The following is a 20,047-nucleotide window of genomic DNA, read 5'->3' as shown; positions in this document are numbered from 1 at the left end:
ACCAGAAAATAAGATAAACCTGTCTGCTTGTGGGTTTTTCTTGATCTTTTCCCTTAAAGGCAAAGCATCATCTTTTCCCATTTGGGGCCTAAGCTTCCCTCTGAAAAGGCAGTCATTTGTGCCCACATACTATTATGGCTCTTGTGAATGACATTTGTGATGATCAGAATTTAATCCTGTAGAACCTTAAAGCATCAAATATCTTTTCTAGACCTGCCCATCTCTCACCTCACTTTGTAGAGGCTTAGAGGGGAGCAAGAAGCAAAGGATGTGAGACTCTGGCATAACCCTGTGTATGGAACTGTTTTGCTAAGGGCTGGATGTGACTGTTAACCAGGTGTGATCCTCCCCTCTCTCTCCACTGTCTGCCACATCTTATACCTCGCAGATAGATGGGGTCCCCTAGGTAGGCTGGCGCTGACGTTCCTTGTCTTTGTCTGAGGCGGGCATCCTCACTGAGACTTGAGGCAGATTCTTGAAATATCTTCAGTGATGACAGGTCTTTGACTTTCAGGGGAGATTTAACATTTAGTAATGGACATCATCATTTAGCGTCATGGCTTGTGATAAAGAGGCCAGTCAAATGTTTTGGGTGAATATGAGCAAAGTACCATTTGATAGCTCCTTTGTCTCCAGCTTATAGCTTTGAAGTGACTCTTGTGGCAGTTTTAAAGGAAGTTTTGAAAAGTATTCAGAGCAGTCTTCTGGGAACAAAGTAACTTATTTTGAAGTCTAACTTTGGGTGCGTTCTTTGAAAATAAAATAACACCCTTTATTTAATATACATTGATGGAATTATGACTTTTTTTTTTGCCACAAGTATGTAATGAATTATTATCCCATATTATACAATACAAGCTATAGCTATAATAATAATATTTTCTATTTCAAGTAGAATGAGGAAAAAGGAGTTAGAAACAAAGGAGCTTTAAACATGAGAAAGAAAAAGAAAGGGAAGCTGTATGGAAACCCTTTACTACCGTACACTAGAGAGGATTTTCTTTCTTTTTTTCTGCTTTTGGGCACTTAAAACAAAAATACTACAGATTATTGCCTGCATGTTTTTAATGCTCTGTAATTGTGTACTGAGGCAAATCCCATTATTTTTAAATCACTTAATGTTGGAAAACAATTGGATAAACCCCACTTGGAGTGCCCTGTGGGTCATCTCAAGCCATTTGGTTCTGTTAATAAAATTAAAACAATTGGAGGAAATATACAGATGCTTTCAAATTGGCTTTACAATGATGATGTCTGTACATATGAAAAAGAGGACAGCTCTTGGGAACTCCATGAAGCCCAATGCTGCATTACTGTGTGCGAGAGATGTGAGTCGGAAGTAAAGATTTGACATATATTTTTATTTTGAGATGCCATGCTAATTCACATCATTCAGCCCTTTCACTGCCAAACTGTAAAAGTCCATTAAGTGACTGAAAGGAATATACAAATTATCCACTGGCACTCCAGGCTGGAGTTTTACATACACCCTGTTATTCTATCCGCCAGCTTGCTGCAAGATTCTATTAAGCAGTAAGTGAGAAGATTATATTGCCTGCAAACTAATTGTACAAAAGACTCTGAAATAAGTCATCAGAGCCCAGGACCTTCTGAAAAGCCGCCAGGAGATATTATAAATTGCTCTACCATTCCTGCCAGCCTGGTTTCAAAACCCAGAGCGTCCACACGGACCTGATTGGCTCTGAAGCCATTGACAAAACTGGGAAAATTCCAACCGTGTCATGCATGGCTGCCCAGTGTGGTCCCTGGTGGCACCATGGAACAAGTGTGGCCCGGAAAAGGGCGAGCTCTAATCCAGGAAACCTCCGTGTTTGAAAGGAGAATTTGAGAATGTGAGCAGTAGCTTCTGCACCCCCCTGAATCACTGTCTGGTGTTAACGTTCCAGGGGCCTGCAGTTACTACTGGAAATACTTTTGTCTCATTTCTACTCTTCGTGAATCGAAGGAAAACAAGTACCCCATCGAGATCATAGGGTCTCTTGGGAGTAGTGTGTTTGAGCTGTTACCAAAATAGATGTGAAACAGTGTTGCCCAGGTGCTTGGGGAGGGGGATGGAGCATGTTTTTAGCATAAAATGCTTTCTTCATTGAATACAAAAGCTACCAGGGAAGGTTTTTCAAGGGCAGAATCTTTGTAGACTCTGACATGGATCAAAGACCTTTGGGTGGGTGATCACAGCCAACAACAATGAACTAAGGGACTCAATGGGAGGGCTTGGAAATTAGAGAGGTTTTCCTCCAGCAAAGAAGTTCTTTAGAACGATGTTGATTTGTTTTTCAAGACATAAAACCAGTGTTACTTAGTGAAATCAAGGTTATCATCCATGTATGTCAAGACAAATATAGCGAAACAGAACATTTGGCTGAAGGATACCAGATTCATTGTAAACCATGTCTATATACTTAGCTGGAAATGTATCATGTATGAAAACACTTGTGACCCGTGTATTTTCTTTGCATGCACAGTGAAATTTTTATAAGAGTGCCGCCTTTCCTATAGCTTTGGGAAGATTTCTTTACCCCCATGCTGTCATTTATTCATTTGTGACAGCACATTTCAATAATTTGCTCCCATGTGAGGAATTCACTGAGTCTCTGAAGCATGATTTCTGCTTGTGGGGATGTTTGTGTGTACACGGGCATCTGGGGCTGACTTGAAGCTAGAACCATCACACTCAGTTGTGTTGTGATTTGTTGACATACAAATCTTTATCTTTGTCTTCTTTGTAAGGTCCTAGATTCCTTAAGAGGTAGGAATTTTCTCTTTTTTTTCCAGCCCTGCACAGGTTCATGAAGGTTGGCTCATTCATATGCAGTGAGGATTCAGCCATAAATGAGACAGGACTCTTTCCCCTGAAGAACTCATCCCAAGGCCCTATGAAAAACTCGTCTGCCTTTAAAACGTTTCTCTTTGTCACTGAAGAATTATAGAATGTAGTAGTTGGAAACGAAACTGGAATTCTTCCTTATATGTGATCTAAACTCTCATGTGGAGAATGTGAAAATTCCCCTTCTGTTTCTGAAGAAATCTTAAAAATCTTTAGACAGTCATTCAGAGAGAAGGGTTATCCATAAATTTTGTTGGTATTATTGAATCATCCTTGAATGTTTCCTGTAAATAATTGTGTTATAATGAGATAAGCATTAGATAACCCATTTATGTATATGCTCCGTTGCTCAGTCCTGCCCGACTCTTTGCAGTCCTAGGGACTGTAACCCACCAGGCTCCTCTGTCCATGGAAATTTCTAGGCAAGAATACTGGAGTGGGTTGCCACCTCCTACTCCAGGGGATCTTCCAGACCCAGGCATTGAACCCACATCTCTTGAGTCTCCCTCATTGGCAGGCAGATTCTTTACCACTGCGCCAGCTGGGAAGCCCCAGTAACTCATTTAGTGCCATCTATCTGTATTTTTATACTACTTTTATTCTTATTTATATCAAGATGCACTTTTATTTCCTTTAAAACTTCTTACAGGTTTTTTTTTCTTCTTTTTTCACAATTAACTCTCCAGAAGCCTTTGTATTTTTCTTATTTTCCCCTTGATAGCAGCTCCCGTGGTTTTGCCATGGATTTCCATTTTTGTCAAAGGTATTTCTTTAAGGTTTTGAAAAATTAACTAGATTTTTACTTTTTTAAAACATTTGTGGAATGATTTTCCTAATTTCTTCATATTGTTTCTTAATGGGCGACCCAGCTCACTTGACCTTGTGAACCCATGTGACAGCATCGTATTTAATGTTCATCAAAGTGACCCTGAGGCACCAAAAAATAATTTAAAATGTGTTATTTTACTTATATACTACTTTTTGGTGGAGTATTTCTATTCTTCATAAGTAATACTCTCCAGGATCTTATGATCTAATGGGTAATATGCACATGACAAAGTGAGAAAAAAAAAAAATCTGGCACATTATGTGATGAGAGTACCCACAAAGGTAGGAGAACCTGGAAATCATTTTCTGCTAGGGTGGTCTGAAGATTCCATGAAAGCTTGGAATGGACTGTGAGTTGAATGCTGAGCCTTGGAAGTAATTTTAAGAAGGAAAGAGGGGCAAAGATAGCTCATCCTCAGAGGGAAGCCTGAAGGACACAGCAAAAATGGAATAAATCAAATTGGTGCATCAGGAAGTTCATGTAAGGTAATCATTGTAATGTTGCTGGAAAAGTAGATGAGAGTGAGATGGGAGCAGAGATTTTGTTGGCTAGATGAATATTTTATATTTATTCCGGAGGCCATAGGAATTTATTGATTTTTTTTTTTTTTTAGTTGGGTTAATGACATGATCAAAGCCATCATAGGCAGAGGAATATGATCGTGGTATGCAGTGTGGATTAGAGGGGGACAGGACAGAGGCAAAGTGCCCGAGAAGGTAACTGCAATCGTCCAGGTGTGAGCTCACACAGGCCTGACTTAGGGGCCTGTCAGAAAGGCCTTGTTGCAAGGGATGAGAATGTAATTTTCAAAGAGGAAGAGGAACTGGTTTGAAAGGAAATATGATTATTTTGTGTGTGTGTGTGTGATGAGGCATTTCAGTAGAAGTTAACAGTAGTGGGTTAAAAGCGGGGCTGTGGTGTGGGGTCATGCCTTGATACTGGAAAGTGAACAAAAATTCATACTGACTTCTCTGGAACAAAAAAGGGAAGAAATGCTGTTTGGAAAGCATTTTTTCCCCCTTTCTAGCTAGTTATTATTTGGCTCTTCCTAAGAAAGCAGAGGCTTGGGTTTCTTTTTAAATAAGTACAAGGAGCGCCATGCAGAATGGGTTTCCCAGGTGGCGCTAGTGGTAAAGAAGCTGCCTGCCAATGGGGAAGATCCCCAGGAGGAGGAATGGCAACCCACTCCTGTATTCTTGCCTGGAAAATTCCATGGACAGAGCAGCCTGGTGGGCTACAGTCCATGGGGATGCAAAGAGTTGGACACTACTGAGAGCAGGTGCGCGCGCACATACACACACACACACACACACACACAGAGCCATGTAGAATGCACAGATCTGGTAGTAGAATATTAATTAACCCCTAGAAAATGACTAGCAACACTCTTGATGCAAAATAAATTTTCAGCGAATCTCACAGTGAAAAATGATTCATTTAAAGTTCAGATTCTAAATCCTTTTATTCTCAGCCATGACCCAGCCAATCTGGTTCCTTTGACTTATCCTTGGTTTTCTGTGAGTGTAATACAATAACACCATAATTTCTCTGAGGAAGGTGGTGGTGTTGTGCTTCTGTTGATACAATTAATATTGCTCTTAATATTTAACCTATTATGTTAAAAAGTAGTTGCTTTTATTATTATAAATGCCCTGAATTAGAATGCTAATTTAGTCAGTTTTGATAGGCTCATCTCAAGTTATAATGTACAGGCTTTTTTCCTTTTTTTTTTGAAGTCATGCATCCTTAACCAGGTTTCCATACTTAAAAGTGGTTAGGTATTACTTCCTGTTGAATTAGCAGTTGCTGAGTAGTTGAGTCTTTCTACAATCCTGCAATCCACTAATGTGATATTTAATGAGGAGACATCAGTCTGGAGAAAGGTAGTCAATATAAATCAGTGTTTACAAAGTGTGATTAACTCTGAAATATTTCATCAATGCTGTGGTCCCAGGCAGACTCTATGCTAATTACTAGAATCTGTGCATGTTTCAGGGGACTTGGATGGACCCTGAGTATTGCAAACATGGAGCAGCAAAATTGCAATTATGCTCGGACTGTCTCTGATGACAATTTATGCATTTGGTGTGATGACCTCCCCCTTCCCAAGAGGGCAATAAACAGAATGCATTTTCATTAGAGATACTAATGCACTTAATCACAAGGGGAAAGGGTTAGGAAGTAACGAAGGACCTTCCAGCACTATGTGACAGAGTTGATAGGGGAAAGAGGCTTTATTTTAAAGGCAGCTTCTCTACAAAGCTGCAGGCAGCCCCAGAGCGCTTCCCACACCCTGTCATTGGCCCTAATTGAAAGATTTCAAGTTAGAGTTTGGATCTTCTTCTGATGACACCCTTATCATTTCACATGTATTGTTACTAATGTAAATGATGTAGACCGTCATATTAAAAGTATTATGTCATAGCTGTTTATTTTTGTATCTAGCACTTCCATGCAGTTTGAGTGTTTGGGATTAATTATGCAAGTAATGTAATAAACATGATGATGATGGTGATGGTGATAATGGTAATGATGATGGTCATGATGGTGATCATCCATCATCAGTAGACATTTTCCAAAGAGTAAAATTGTATTGTAAAGCTCTGGTAAGTGATGAAGTGAGAACTATGTAACTTTAGTCCCTGCCCTCAAGGAGCTTACTGCGCAGTTCCAAATTAGCCTGCTGATCATTTCACAGTGAGATTTATACTGTTCCGTGTCAGAAGGACAGGAAGCCTGATGCATCAGATGATTAGTAGCCAAAAGAAAGCCAGGATGGATGGTGTAGTTATATGGTTTTGATGTTTGTGTTTTTTATGGAAATAATCTGCTGGGAAATTTCTTTTCGATCCCAGGATTCTGGGAGACTGCTGCTTTGCTTGAATGGAAGAAGCATAATGTTTTAAAGGCTAATTTTAAGCTCAGTTTTTTGAAGAACTTCACTGTATATCTCCTCTGTAGCTACTCATCATTCAGTGCATCTTCAGTGGTCGTAGCTGAGCATCTGGCTTCATGATATTTGCGACACCCTCATGATTCCTGTTGACATTTATTTGAAGGAAGAGGGCAGAAGTAGCAGAGTTGACATTATCAGGGGGATGCTCAGATTGCCTGGGTCTTGCAAACCTAACAGCTTCTTTTCTTCACACTCTGTGTTTTAGGTAATATAGAATATAGCTGCCCTGCCACGAATGAATGTGAAATCACGAAGCGCAGACGTAAATCCTGCCAGGCTTGCCGCTTCATGAAGTGTTTAAAAGTGGGCATGCTGAAAGAAGGTAAGGCTGGGTGCTAGTGGCCTTGTGCTTTGGGTTGGGGATGGGAGGAGGGGATGTACAGGGAATTTCAAAAATGTTAGAGAAACCGGGAAATGCTGGGGTCACAGTAAGTACCCTGAATCTGGTGGCAGAATGCTCCTTCTGTACGCCTGAGCTCTTGATCCCTCATGCCTGCTTGACATCGACAGGGAGGGACAAGGTAGGACACGTCTGATGTGCAGCTAAACCCACAGGTATGTTGGCAGTGTGGGTTCTTTTCATCTTTGCAACTTGCAGAAAGCGGAGGGTGAAGAGCAGCTAAGAGGCTACTTAGTCATTGTCGTTTTGCTTTCTTCTCAGTACTACATATACAGCGAGAGCCCCTTATCTTTACTGAGGTGTCATTCATAAAAGTTGTATATATTTAAAGCATATGATTTGTATTTCATTATATATGTATGTATAGTGGAATAATCACCATAATCAAGCTAATTAACATATCCATCATTTCATTTCATATGTTTACCTTTGTCTTTCTTTCTTAAAAATTAATCTTAGATGTAAAGCATTTGTTTTTCTTTTCTAATCTTATCTTTGGGACTATTTTCTACTATAAAGACTTTATAACAGTGCTATTAAAATTGTTGCTTTCAGTTGGGGATAATAGCAACAAACACAAAACAGTAACAGTGAAGATGTATTTTGTGCTAAACAAATTGCCTAAGTACACACACCAAACAAGCCATAGAGACAGGAGCTGAACCCAAATAGATTCTAGAATTCCTTCAAGTCCTTCACTCATACCAAAGGTCCTGAAATCTTTGTATGTTTCAAGTATGTCTAGTGAAGCTTAGAGACAGAGAAAAATTGTTCTTTTCTGTGGGAAACCTCAGTTTAATTTTTGGTTTATTTTGAATGTATTTGCATATATGTATGTGCTTTTGTAGATGTGAATTTTACATACTACATTTAGATTTTACTGTTTCTTTCTCTTCAGAAAATTTGCCAATGTTTAAAATAACTGATAATTTTATACAGTAACAAAATTAAAATACAGTGATTGAAGTTTGAAAGAAAATGAGGTAAATTAAATATTTAAATGTGTTGTTTTTATTGAGTCATAGACTGTCTTATTCCTGGGGTCAGCCTTATGAATTTGTATGATTTGTTGTTACTGGAGATCACCTATTTTTTTTCACTTTTAAATCCAAGTAGATCCAAGTGTTTATTTCCCATGAATGAACCAGAGCTTCAGTTAGCTATGGCATCAACAGATCTCATAATTTTTCCTGGCTTTTTCTTCCAAGTTTTTTTCTGTGAACAATATCATTGGAAGATGAGTAGATCAGACAATATTTGGGTACATGGAATTCACTCTGTTTTTCTCTTGTTCACTAAGAACTAACTTCTCCCTTAACTAAGAACAACTTGAAGAAAAATTGTAAACAGACAAGTGTGTAACTTTATCCTTAAAGCCTTATGGAAAAAGAAAGAAGATATTTTGCCAAAAATAAAATAGAAAGCAAATTGCCTGCAGCCACATGGATGGACCTAGAGATTATTGTCACACTAAGTGAAGTAAATCAGAGAAAGACAAATATCATAGGATATCACATATATATGTGGAATCTAGAAAAAAAAATGATGCAAAAATAAACTTTTTACAAAACAGAAACAGACTCACAATCATAGAAATCTATGATTACCAAAGGGAAAATCAAGGCGGGGTGGGATAAATTAGAAGTTTGGGATTAACGGATATATACTATTATATATAAAATAGATAAACAGCAAGGACAGGGAACTGTAGCACAGGGAACTATAATCATATCTCATAATAGCATATAATGGAAAAGAGCCTGAAAAAGATATGTATATATATAAATATATATAATGGGATCCCTGTGCTGTACACCTGAAATTAACACATTGTAAATCAACTATTCAGTAATAAAACAAATTACCTATTAGAATGATTAAATTTATATATATTTTATATAAAATATGCCTATTTAAATTTTATACAAATTTATATTTTGATAATTTATATTAGTATGCACACACTGGTGATGCATGTATGGAAAATGGAAGAAAGCACAAAGCTTGGTAACAGTGTTATACTGGTGAATAAAATTAAGGATGAGAAATGCTTTTGTTTTTGCTCTATAGCCTTTGGCACTGTTAGGAGTTTTCCACAGTGACCATGTCTTACATTTATAATCCATTTCCTAAATATTTAGTAAGTTGCTCTCATATGCCAGGCACTATTCTAGGCTCCAGAGATGCAACAGTGAGAATGATGGATGGTGTTGCTAGAGGAAGCTTATGTGAAAAATGCCAAAAGGACAGCAATTTTAACAAAGGAAAACATAATCTAACAGTAACAACCCAACTCATAGGACAAAGAGTTTTCCTCTGAGTTAGAACAGCGGTGATAGCTGACGTTGTTGTGATGGAAAACCTTATCTTAGTGATTGCCTTTAAACCCAGTAACAGAGTACCAGACAAAACATATTTCAGAGTGTCATAAGTGATTGATTGATAGTCACTTTTGGTCTTTGTTATCTTTATGTTGCCAGTTAATTGAGCTGTGCACACATTCATGTCAGTTGTGTCTGACTCTTTGCATCCCTGTAGACTGTAGCCAGCCAGGCTCTTCTGTCCATGGGATTCTCCGGGCAAGAATATTGGAGTGGGTTGCCATGCTCTGCTCCAGGGGACCTTCGTGATCCAGGGATCAAGCCCATGTCTCTTATGTCTCCAGCCTTGGGAGGCAGGTTCTTTATGATCTGGAAAGCCCCTAGTTGAGCTATAGAGACGTATGCTTATTCAAAAAGGCTTAACTTTTGAGTTTGGAGTTGAGGAACCTCTATTTTTCAAAAGCAAATCAGTGTTTTAAAACTGTTGTAAAAGTAATGTATCAATTAGCACTTAAAAAAAACTTTTTGGCCATACCACGTGGCATGTGGGACCTTAGTTTCCCGACCAGGGATTAAACCCACACCCCTCTCGCTGAATGGGTGTCTCCTCAATTTGGATTGTTTTTTCAAAACTAAAGTACATCGTGATATGCCTCCATGTCCAATAGATAGAATTTTTTTTCATTAGTTTGATTTTACTGCTACAGTGTACTCACCTATTTGTCCTTCCAGGTTTAAGGAGGAAGTAGAAAACATATTTTCCCTTAAGTAATTTTCCCCATGGTGTTTTCAGGCAGGCGCAATCTTGAAGGGTGGTTAGAGTGACTGAAGAGGTGTGAACTGTGTTTAATTAAACATTGTTGGTGAAAGTAAATGGGATGGGTGCTTATCTATAATTCACACCTCTTCAGTTGCTGTTATCAAGCCTTTAGAGGGACTGTTTTCAAGGGAATTGCTGCTATTGCTGATATACTCAAAAAATAATTTATTTTCCTTTACTTCCTTGTGTGCACTTTGGTGGAAAAATATCTCTAAGCCCCCTCCCCCAAAGAGAAAAGAGGGGATGGTTATGAGTAAATATGGAATACTCTTTTTTCTTTTGTCCTTAAAAAATACAGTGAAATATTGTATTACACACTGCATATAAATGCACGATTATATTGGGCCATCTCCTTGCCTCAAGACTTACCTTCTCAGCCTGGAGAGAATGATACTGTCTTAAATATATCTTTATGGATGGAGAGGGATTTCAGTCCCATGCAGTATGTCAGAGATCATGATGTAGTAAATCTATTCAAATGTAAACCTGTTCAATTCAATTACCAGTCCATAATAAAATTTGCCTCTACAACCCCCGTGTTGACCACAGCAGTCCATACAGGCTGATGGCACAGCGGGTCTGGAAATTGACAGACAAAATCTATTTAAACAAAAAACAACATTAGTTCTAGAATCTGAAATGAAATCAGATTTCAACAGCTTTGATGGGAACCTTCTTTCCTTTAACAGATATTTTTATTCAACTAGCCAAGTGCATCTTAGATAAAATGCTGCCTGAGGGAAATGAAGACATTTTCATTAAAAAAGGGGTTTATAGAAAAATGAAACTTCCATTCTTTTAAAAATAATAAGCCTTGGTTTTATTGACTGGCATTTCTACTAATGATGTGGGACGAAGGAGTGGCTTAGTCAGTAAACAAGTTCAGTTGCTTCACACTGTATGGGATTAAATTCTTTATAAGACGTGGCTTCTCATTAGTACCAGAATCCTATCCAAATGAACTATGTTTGTCTTTTTGTTTTTTAGTTCTGGTTTTTTTTTTTTTTTTTAAGATTTGTTTTTGGATGTGGGCCATTTTAAAATTTTTCATTGAATCTGTTACAGTATTGTTTTGTTTTGATTTTTTTGGCTATGAAGCATATGGAGTGGGATCTTACCTCACCAGCCAGGGATGGAACCTGCACCCCATGCATTGGAAGGTGAAATCGTAACCACTGGACCACCAAGGATGTCCCACATGTTTGGTTTTAATATTAGAATTTCTGAATCAAAAAATTGTTACCAATGGAAGCAAAGACAGTTATGTGAAGAAAACGACAAAATTCAACAATAAAGCAAAACTGTGAGAAGTACAGTTAAAAAAAAAACAGAAGTAGCTTGTTTGAATCCAAATAGTTGCACCATTTCTGCATCCTGAAAAATCCCCTTCTCTTTTCTAGATTCTACGTTCCGCTAAGGAATGATGGGCCAGGATTATTTTTTTCAGCATTATACCATACTGTATGTCAGGGAAAACCCATCTATTACAAGATATCTGGTCTCAACATTCCCTTTTCATTTTTTTCAGGTATTGTTTATTTGAAGGAGAAAACAAGAACTAATCAAGGTGCACCTATAAATCTGGTCAAGATTTATTTTTATTTTGATCTCTCCCCCTTAGTTATTTAAAAGGTATTGCAGGACATACAGGTTCAGTTTTCCCTCTGTCAGTGGCAAACAGAGACATTTTATGAAAGCAATAATTATTTTATTTAGGTATAGAATGCACTGATCAAAGATTGAAGAAGGGCTTTTTGTTCGTTATTGGCATGATGGGTTTCACCTTGGCAACTCAAGTATTTTTCCTTGACTCTTGTAGGTGAAAACAAGAGATGCACGTTTGTGTACAGTGTTATATTCCTCAGCTAAGCAAGCCTGCGTGCCACAGTACGGATGAAGCCAGGCAACATGGCAGACTGGTTTGGTTATTTCATGACAAGAGAGTATGCTTTTTGCTTTTCCCTAAAAAAAAAGAGTTTACTTAACATTTCTAATCATCACTTTTGTCATCTGAAAAATGGTAGTGCCAATAATTATATTTGCAAATAAAAAGTTTGCAAATAAACTTTTATTATTGCAAATAAAAGTTGTTGCAAATATCCAGTAAGATACTGCAGGTTAGGTGCTCAGATTAGCAAGTAGCCCAGAACCAGGAGCAGTTCAATGTTAGCTATCGTTGCTGGTCAAACTTTATGGTCAGGTGAACCTAGATTCAGGCCCTGGCTCTGTATACTCTTGGACCTGGGGCAAGGTATATGACCTCTAGGACTCAGTTTCAGCCTGTTTATTTATAAATATAGAATTTAATCCTTTGTCTACCAAAGAAAATGGACAGAACACACACATTTTTAAATGTGTGCAAGAAGACATATAAGAATTCTACTAACCTCTTAGGTACATTAAATTTTACTGAGGTAATTTTGATATCAGAGTGTCATGGAAAAAAACTGAGGAGAGAAATAAGTTTTAGCACAGCTCCATATTAACCGAGTTCCTCCCATGTATCTGGCAAAACACTGTGTTTCTGCTCTTGATTCTGGTTTTTCCACTACCTTGCATTGTTGTTTTCAGTCCATTCAATTCTGTCTTCATTTCCATACATGCTGGGGAGCAGTTAAGCTAGTTTCTTTTTCATATCTTCTATTCCAAACTTCTATGAGTTTTGTTAAAAATAATATAATGTCAGAACTTTCCTAGTAGTCCAGGGCTTAAGACTCCCATGTTTCCATTGCAGGGGTCATGGGTTTGATCCCTGCTCAAGGATAACTAAGAACCTGCCTACTGCATGGCATGGACAAGAAAAAATGATACAATGTCTATAGGAACATAATACTAAAATATTAATTTTCAAGTGCCTTCTAAGTACTTCCTCTGGAGAAAAAAACAAATGAGTCATTAAAACACAACAAATGATACAGTTATGTGTTTAACTGATAACTGTATTTGCCTTTATAAAGTAAGCTTCTGTTATAGAGGTGCTCCATATAATCCCCTACTTTTTAAAAATCTGTAATACCATGAAGATGCCAGGTAGACAATTTACATGATATGGTAGAACTGTGAGTCTTCTTGTTCAGGATCAAGTCAAAGCAGTGGCTGGAAATCAGCATTTGAAATGTTATTCAGCGTGGAAAGGGCATGGGATATTACAGTTTCATTATCAGCTTAAAACCTCATTGGGAAAAGTGGGTCCCTGCATGTCAGATTCTCATTAATCAGATGAGGAGCTCAAGGATCAGAGTTTTAGTAACTTACCCAAGGTCCCATTGCAGATCAGTGGGTATGAGATGAAAGTCCTATTCCCAGGTCCCTCCTGTAATTGTATCATAGCATGTTTCAGCCTTGGCCCGACAAGGGTCTTTCATTCTCCAGCTGTGGGTCGATTGCCCAGCATCTCAGCAGAGCAGGCCATCTGTGACCTGAAAGGTTCATTTAAGGGTAGAGAAGATGGGAAACAGTGCTGGCACTCGGGAAACAGCAGAACTTATAGGTTTAACAAGGGATATGTGCCCAAGATACTGGTATTAATGGCATTCATAAGGAAGGGACTTTTCCTTAGGATTCTGAATGGGGAAACCAGGTTTTTCACCTGGAGTTTAATGAGGTCACTGAAAATGCAGATGACTATGGGGATCCGTCTAGGAAATGTCTTTACAAGATAACTCAGCAGCTGGAACATTGGGCATATAGTGAGTTGGAGAAGGTGTTGTGTATCAGGAGTGGTGGAGGGAAGAATGACAAGGTTACTGTATTGTATGGAACAATATATTCAGGTCCATTCATTTTGGTCAAGATGAGTTACTGTCTGTATCTAGATAGGTCCCTGGGAAAGAAATTAGCCTGAAAAAGTTTGAAAATCTAGAATGAAATCTTTTGTTTTCATTTCTTGGTTCTCTGGTATTGGGTGGGCCAGAAAGTTCATTTGGGTTTCTCCATGCTGCCGCCGCCAAGTCGCCTCAGTCGTGTCCGACTCTGTGCGACCCCATAGACGGCAGCCCACCAGGCTCCCCTGTCCCTGGGATTCTCCAGGCAAGAACGCTGGAGTGGGTTGCCATTTCCTTCTCCAATGCATGAAAGTGAAAAGTGAAAGTGAAGTCACTCAGTCGTGTCCGACTCTCAGTGATCCCATGGACTGCAGCCTACCAGGCTCCTCCATCCATGGACTTTTCCAGGCAAGAGAACTGGAGTGGGGTGCCATCACCTTCTCTGGGGTTTCTCCATAAGATGTTACAAAAAACCCGAATGAACTTTTGGGCCAATCCATACCTTAAAAGGGTCATGCCATCTATGCCCTACTTAAATCCTTTGACTTTCCAAATCATTTAAAACCCATCAAGAGTTGCCAGTCTCTATAGAGTGGAATGCTCTCATCTTTTGCTCTGTCTCATAGATTAGTAAGACTGACCTCGTGTTTAGGAAATGTTTGGGTAGGAGAAAAATGATAGAATATAGAGAATTCCTCCACAGTAGAGGATGCATTGTCCAGAGATCCTGTTTATTCTGATCTATCTCATCATAATCCATAGGATATCCTTCCTATTTCTACTTTTTAGTTTAGAGAAGGCATCATGTATGTGTCCATATATACATAAATATGAGACCGAGCACAGATTATATGTTTATTCATTTAGCTGCCATTATATTTCTCTGATCAGTTGTCTGGAACCCCCAGGATGTAAAGAAAAATTATCCCAGAACTGTTTTCCCCTAACCACAGCTTGTGTCTTGATTTATATATGGCAGTGGGAACTCTGAGAGTCTTCTGGGTTTACCCTATCAGCAGGAGCAGCAAAGAGCAACTAACTTGTCTAATTACCCTTCTGTTTCATATCTTCTATTTTAATAAAATGTTCTTTAAAGACTGTAGCACTTTCCAGGTAGATTTTCTTTAAAAAATACAAAAGCTACTCAGGCCATTTATTAACAAGCAGATTTGTTTTTGCTTACTTAAAGAACCTGCTTAGTGCAATTTATCCTAGTGAAATATCTTTTGTAAAAACCTCTGAAGAAGACATTGCCAAGGTGAATTTTTTTTTTTTTCTCCAAGTCTAACATCATTATGCTGCCAAGTCGAAAACAGAAATTATTGGTAGGGAAATTTGGGTTCCTACTGCCTTCAAAAAGCAGAACAAAGAAAAAGAGAAAGCTTTAATGGTATTCAAGGAAAATATTTCTGTGTTAGATGACAGTTAATAGAACTGCATTGACCTCACTGGTATTTCTTGCACTCTCTGTTGTAATATTATCCTAAGAAGCTCCCTCATTAATGCAGAGTATTAAACAAAACTCCCAAGTTATAATATAAGCAATAGCAAAGAGCACCTTTTTCGTGAGCTTTGTCTTGACATTAAGCCATTGGGAATATACTTAAGGTGCCATGAAAACTTATTTCATGTACAGTTGCTGCACTGCCAGATGGTGGCTTTTTTTTTTTTTCCTTGTGCTTTGTTGGTATGAAACCTGGATAGTCTTGAAATGAATAGCAAGATTTCGAGGGTAAGAGTAATAACACTTACTGGTGAGCGCTTAATATGCCGTAGGCTATGTACTCTGTGCTCTAGTTGGATTTTTGTTGTTGTTGTTAATCCTTACAATGACTTCCAGAGTTGGGTATTTCCCCATTTCACAGAGGAAAGAAAAACTTACAGAGATTATGTTACTTGCCAGAGTTCTCACAAGGCATGATGGAGTCAGGCATTCCAGCTCTTCTGCCTATGTGCTGTATTTGTTTAATACAGTAGGAATATTCAAGTGTATATTTAGCTTGGGATTCTTCAGAAGCTATGGGTATTATGAGATACTGAGCTCTTAAAAGATTACTTAAATAAACCTTTTTTTTTTTTTTAAACTAGGGCTCACTCGATTGCTTTGCGTTCTTCACTTACTTTCCAGAAATAGAATGGACTGTGTCAAAAGGCAGTGAGTTTCCCATCAGTATGAGAGCTGATGCAGAGAACAGTTTCAAGGATCATGTAGGGATTAGACTAGAAGAACTTTCATGTGACTTCGCACTCTGAGATTCTTGAGATCGCAACATAAACTTTAGAATAACTTGTCAGTTATAAACTGTGTGAATAAAGTACCAGCTACACGCAAGCTGTTCAGTTCCTGGGAACCCGATTTGAGAGTTCTCTGTTTCTGTTAGTGCATGACATCTTATTTAAATCCCAATTAGAGCAGAGGGGAACATTTTGTTCTGTGACATAGTTTTACTCTCTGGCTCCAATTTTTAGAAAGCCAAGTTCAGAACAAATTTCCTTTGAAGTTTTGCTTTTGTAAAGAGGAGTGAGTCTGATTCACTGACTTTGAGTGTCAGTCACCTCAGTTGTTTGGAGGATGTGGCCAGAGTGGACCTCTGGGATATTACAATCTTATCTGTCTTATAAATGAGAAAAATGGAAGTACTAATGTTTTAAAGATTTGTCTATGATTCTGTATATAATCCACGTGAGTTTTGGACTATCACAAATTCCCCATGGATCTCTGGTTCTCTGGAACCGTTTTATATTTATATATTTGTCAAAAATGACAATTACATTAGAAATGAAGCGGATAGATTCTCTCCTGTGAACTTAGCAAAGGCAGCACTGAGAATTATTTGAACTGAATAAATCTGCCTTCGCTCGCCGCATTTGTGTGAGAGAGGACAGAAAGATTGAAATTATAAGGAACGGTTCTTTTAGCTCCCTTCCTCGTGTTTTAATGGGAATACTATTAAAAGTTAATCATTTATTTGATTGTCCTCATTTGTCATTTCCATTTGTGAATTTGAAATAGGGAGCCAGCATTTATCTACTACGCTACCAATTTTTATTCCTCTTGGATTATTAAAAATCCCCAATGGGTTTTGCCCCAAGGGGGAAAAAACCTGCTTCAACATTTGCTCTTGCACCAGAAGTCTAGTGGCAGTGTGGTAAGTGGTGAGGGAGCGGGGAGGGGAGGCCCCTGCCATTTAGGACTCTGTTGGATGTGGAATTTTTTCCCCACCAGCCTCCAGACAACATATTTTTATTCCTTTTCACCAGTGCCCACATATATCCCTGTGGCCCTGTTGTTTATGGCATTGGGTTAAATTTAATGGAATTCTCTGATGCACATTTGAATAAGGCCTGCTGAATGAAGAGCTTCACGGTTTCATTTCCCCTGGGCACCATTCCTAACTTGTCAGTTACCTTTCTGGTCACCTCAGTGTTATCCGAGGAGGCATCAGACAGTGTTTTTGTACACTTCCAAGTCTCTCTCCAGTGAAAGCGAGAGCTGGGTATTTCTTGAGAGATCGTTCTGGAGTTTCGTGTCTCTCTCGCTTAGTAGGTTGTCGAGCCACCAACCAGCTTCCCTAAGGCAAGCTGTCTGCAAAGGAACGAGCCAGCTGGCTTGGCCAAGGTTGATCAATGATGAGCGGCGGGCCGGAGTCCAGGTTCACAAAAGCCACTCAGCGGAGAGTAGGTCAGCGGCTTCCCCAAAGCCAATGAGCTGGCAGAAGTCGGAGGTGCCTGGTGCTCGCCAAATTCCCTGAGCCTGATGGTACTGGTGGGGAGTCCATCCTTGGGCTTCCTGGCAAACCAGACTTCAGTGAATGGCAGATTGTGCTGTTTGAGAGCCAGGGTGGCTTTGTGGCCGGGAGAACAGATACCAAGACTCTGCCACTCCCACCCAGCCTTCCCCCGCAGACCGCACAGCCCCAGCGCCCTGGAAGCCACTGCTCCCCAGGTGCAATGGAGTTCAGCTGATTATCCACATCCTCAATTTGTTTTCACCTGACTTCAGCTTTAATTGCTTTTTAATGTTGACGTAAGGATGAATCCTCGGAGAAGGCAATGGCACCCCACTCCATTACTCTTGCCTGGAAAATCCCATGGAGGGAGGAGCCTGGTGGGCTGTCGTCCATAGCGTTGCTAAGACTCGGACACGACTGAGTGACTTCACTTTCACTTTTAACTTTAATGCATTGGAGAAGGAAATGGCAACCCACTCCAGTGTTCTTGCCTGGAGAATCCCAGGGATGGGGGAGCCTGGTGGGCTGCCGTCTATGGGTTGCACAGAGTCGGACATGACTGAAGCGACTTAGCAGCAGCAGCAGCAGCAAGGATGAATCCTGCCATTCACAGGAAATGTCCTGGAAGTGATTTTGGAAGCAGGAAGCTTGATAGAGACCTTTGACAGAAGTATTAGGATTTCTGCTCTTTGCAAACCCCAGTTGGAAGAGCCCCTTCTTTTACATGGTGGTTGGGATGCAACAGGGGTGCGATGGCAGAATTCAAAGGGAGGATTTATTAGCGATCGCCCTTGGGTTAACCTGCTTCTCCAAGGATTATGCGTAGTCTAAAATTGTACTTTGTTGTTTAGCTGCTAAATCATGTCTAACTCTTTCGTGACCCCATGGACTGTAGCCCGCCAGAGGCTCCTCTGTCTATGGGATTTCTCAGGCAAGAAAACTGGAGTGAGTTGCCATTTTCTTCTCCAGTGGATCTTTCTGACCCAGGGATCGAGCCCAGGTCTCCTGCATTGCAGGCGGATTCTTTACCACTGAGCCACCAGGGGAATCATAATCCCTTCCCTATTTTTCTCATTGATTATACATTTTCAGCTGTGAAGTCTTTTCTATGTAGGCTCCATACTCCTAGTTTTACACTCCTGGACTACTTTACTAGCTTTTTTTTCTTTTTGACTGGAGTATAATTGCTTTACAATGTTGTGTTAGTTTATGCTGTACAATGAAGTGAATCAACTATATGTATACATGTATCCTCTGCCCCCATCCCACCGCTCTAGGTCATTGCAGAGCACCAAGCTGAGCTCCTCTGTTATACAGACAGCAGGTTCCCACTGGCAAGCTGTTTCACACATTGTAGTGTATATATATATCAATCCTAAACTTCCAATTCATCCCACCTTCTCCTTCTCCCCTCTGTGTCCACATATCTGTTCTCTATGTCTGTGTCTCTATTCCTGCCTTGGAAAGAGGTTCATCTGTACCATTTTTTTTTTTTTTTTTTAGATTGCACTTATATGTATTAATACACGATATTTGTTTTTCTGACTTACTTCACTGTATGACAAACTCTAGGCCCATCAGGCCTTTGGGGATGAGGGGAATTGAAGGAATAGACTGTAGGCAAGATTGAAATCATTTGCATTACCTTGTTTCACTTAGCATGTGTTTCTGCTTATCTCTGTAGTAAATTTCAGTTCTGTTTCTCACTCGGAAGTCAACTCCATTTCGTCCAACCTGCCTTTCAGATCTTAGCTACAAAGAGTTTTCCTTGTGGACTCTTGAGCCCTTATTTAGTGGCTTCTCTCTGTCCAGTTAATTTTCCCCAAACTTTTCTCTAAGACCTAACTTTTTTGAAACACAGAACTTCCTCTCCTTCTTACTGCCGCTTTGTTTTTTGAGCATTTTTTTTTCGTTCCAAAATTTCTTCTGAAAGTGAAGCTTCTTCACCAGTGTAGTGAGTTGTCATTTGGTGGTTCTGAAGCTTATGACCTTTGTCATTGTCTGCCCCCCGTCTCACCCCACCTGGATTTACCCCTCTGCTCTCTTAGACATTTATCTCTAGGCCTATTAAGTCTCTCCAATATCAACATTATCATAATCATTAGTGTATTTGAAGCCAATTAAATGGCAATTACTCTGACCTTAGCCACTCTTAGGTTATTATCAATTCATGTATAATTTGGAAATATTTGGATAGAATGTGGATTCTGGCCGTATGGTCTAATTGATGTAAATACCTCTATGTGCTGTCCAAAAAATACACCCTGTTCATTGTAACACAAAGAATTGAGGTGGGGTTGTTCCTCCAAGAGCTTCTTTCTAACAACTTATGGACCCCAATCATATGTGTTCATCAACCCCATCTTCAAGTGTTTTCT

General features: G+C 39.3%; 1 protein-coding gene across 7 annotated transcripts in view; it reads left to right on the top strand.

Annotated features, from left to right (window-relative positions):
- Positions 1 to 20,047, top strand: part of ESRRG (estrogen related receptor gamma) — a 696,017-nt gene that overhangs the window by 519,471 nt on the left and 156,499 nt on the right. For all 7 annotated transcript variants that reach the window (XM_010813097.4, XM_059875662.1, XM_059875660.1 and 4 more), the window contains one exon: positions 6,839 to 6,955. In XM_010813097.4, the coding sequence (XP_010811399.1) occupies positions 6,839 to 6,955 (117 nt within the window). The remainder of the gene's footprint in view (positions 1 to 6,838; positions 6,956 to 20,047) is intronic.

Source organism: Bos taurus, chromosome 16 (assembly GCF_002263795.3).
Source record: "Bos taurus isolate L1 Dominette 01449 registration number 42190680 breed Hereford chromosome 16, ARS-UCD2.0, whole genome shotgun sequence".
NCBI lineage: Eukaryota > Metazoa > Chordata > Mammalia > Artiodactyla > Bovidae > Bos > Bos taurus.
This window is presented reverse-complemented; position numbering and strand designations above follow the sequence as displayed.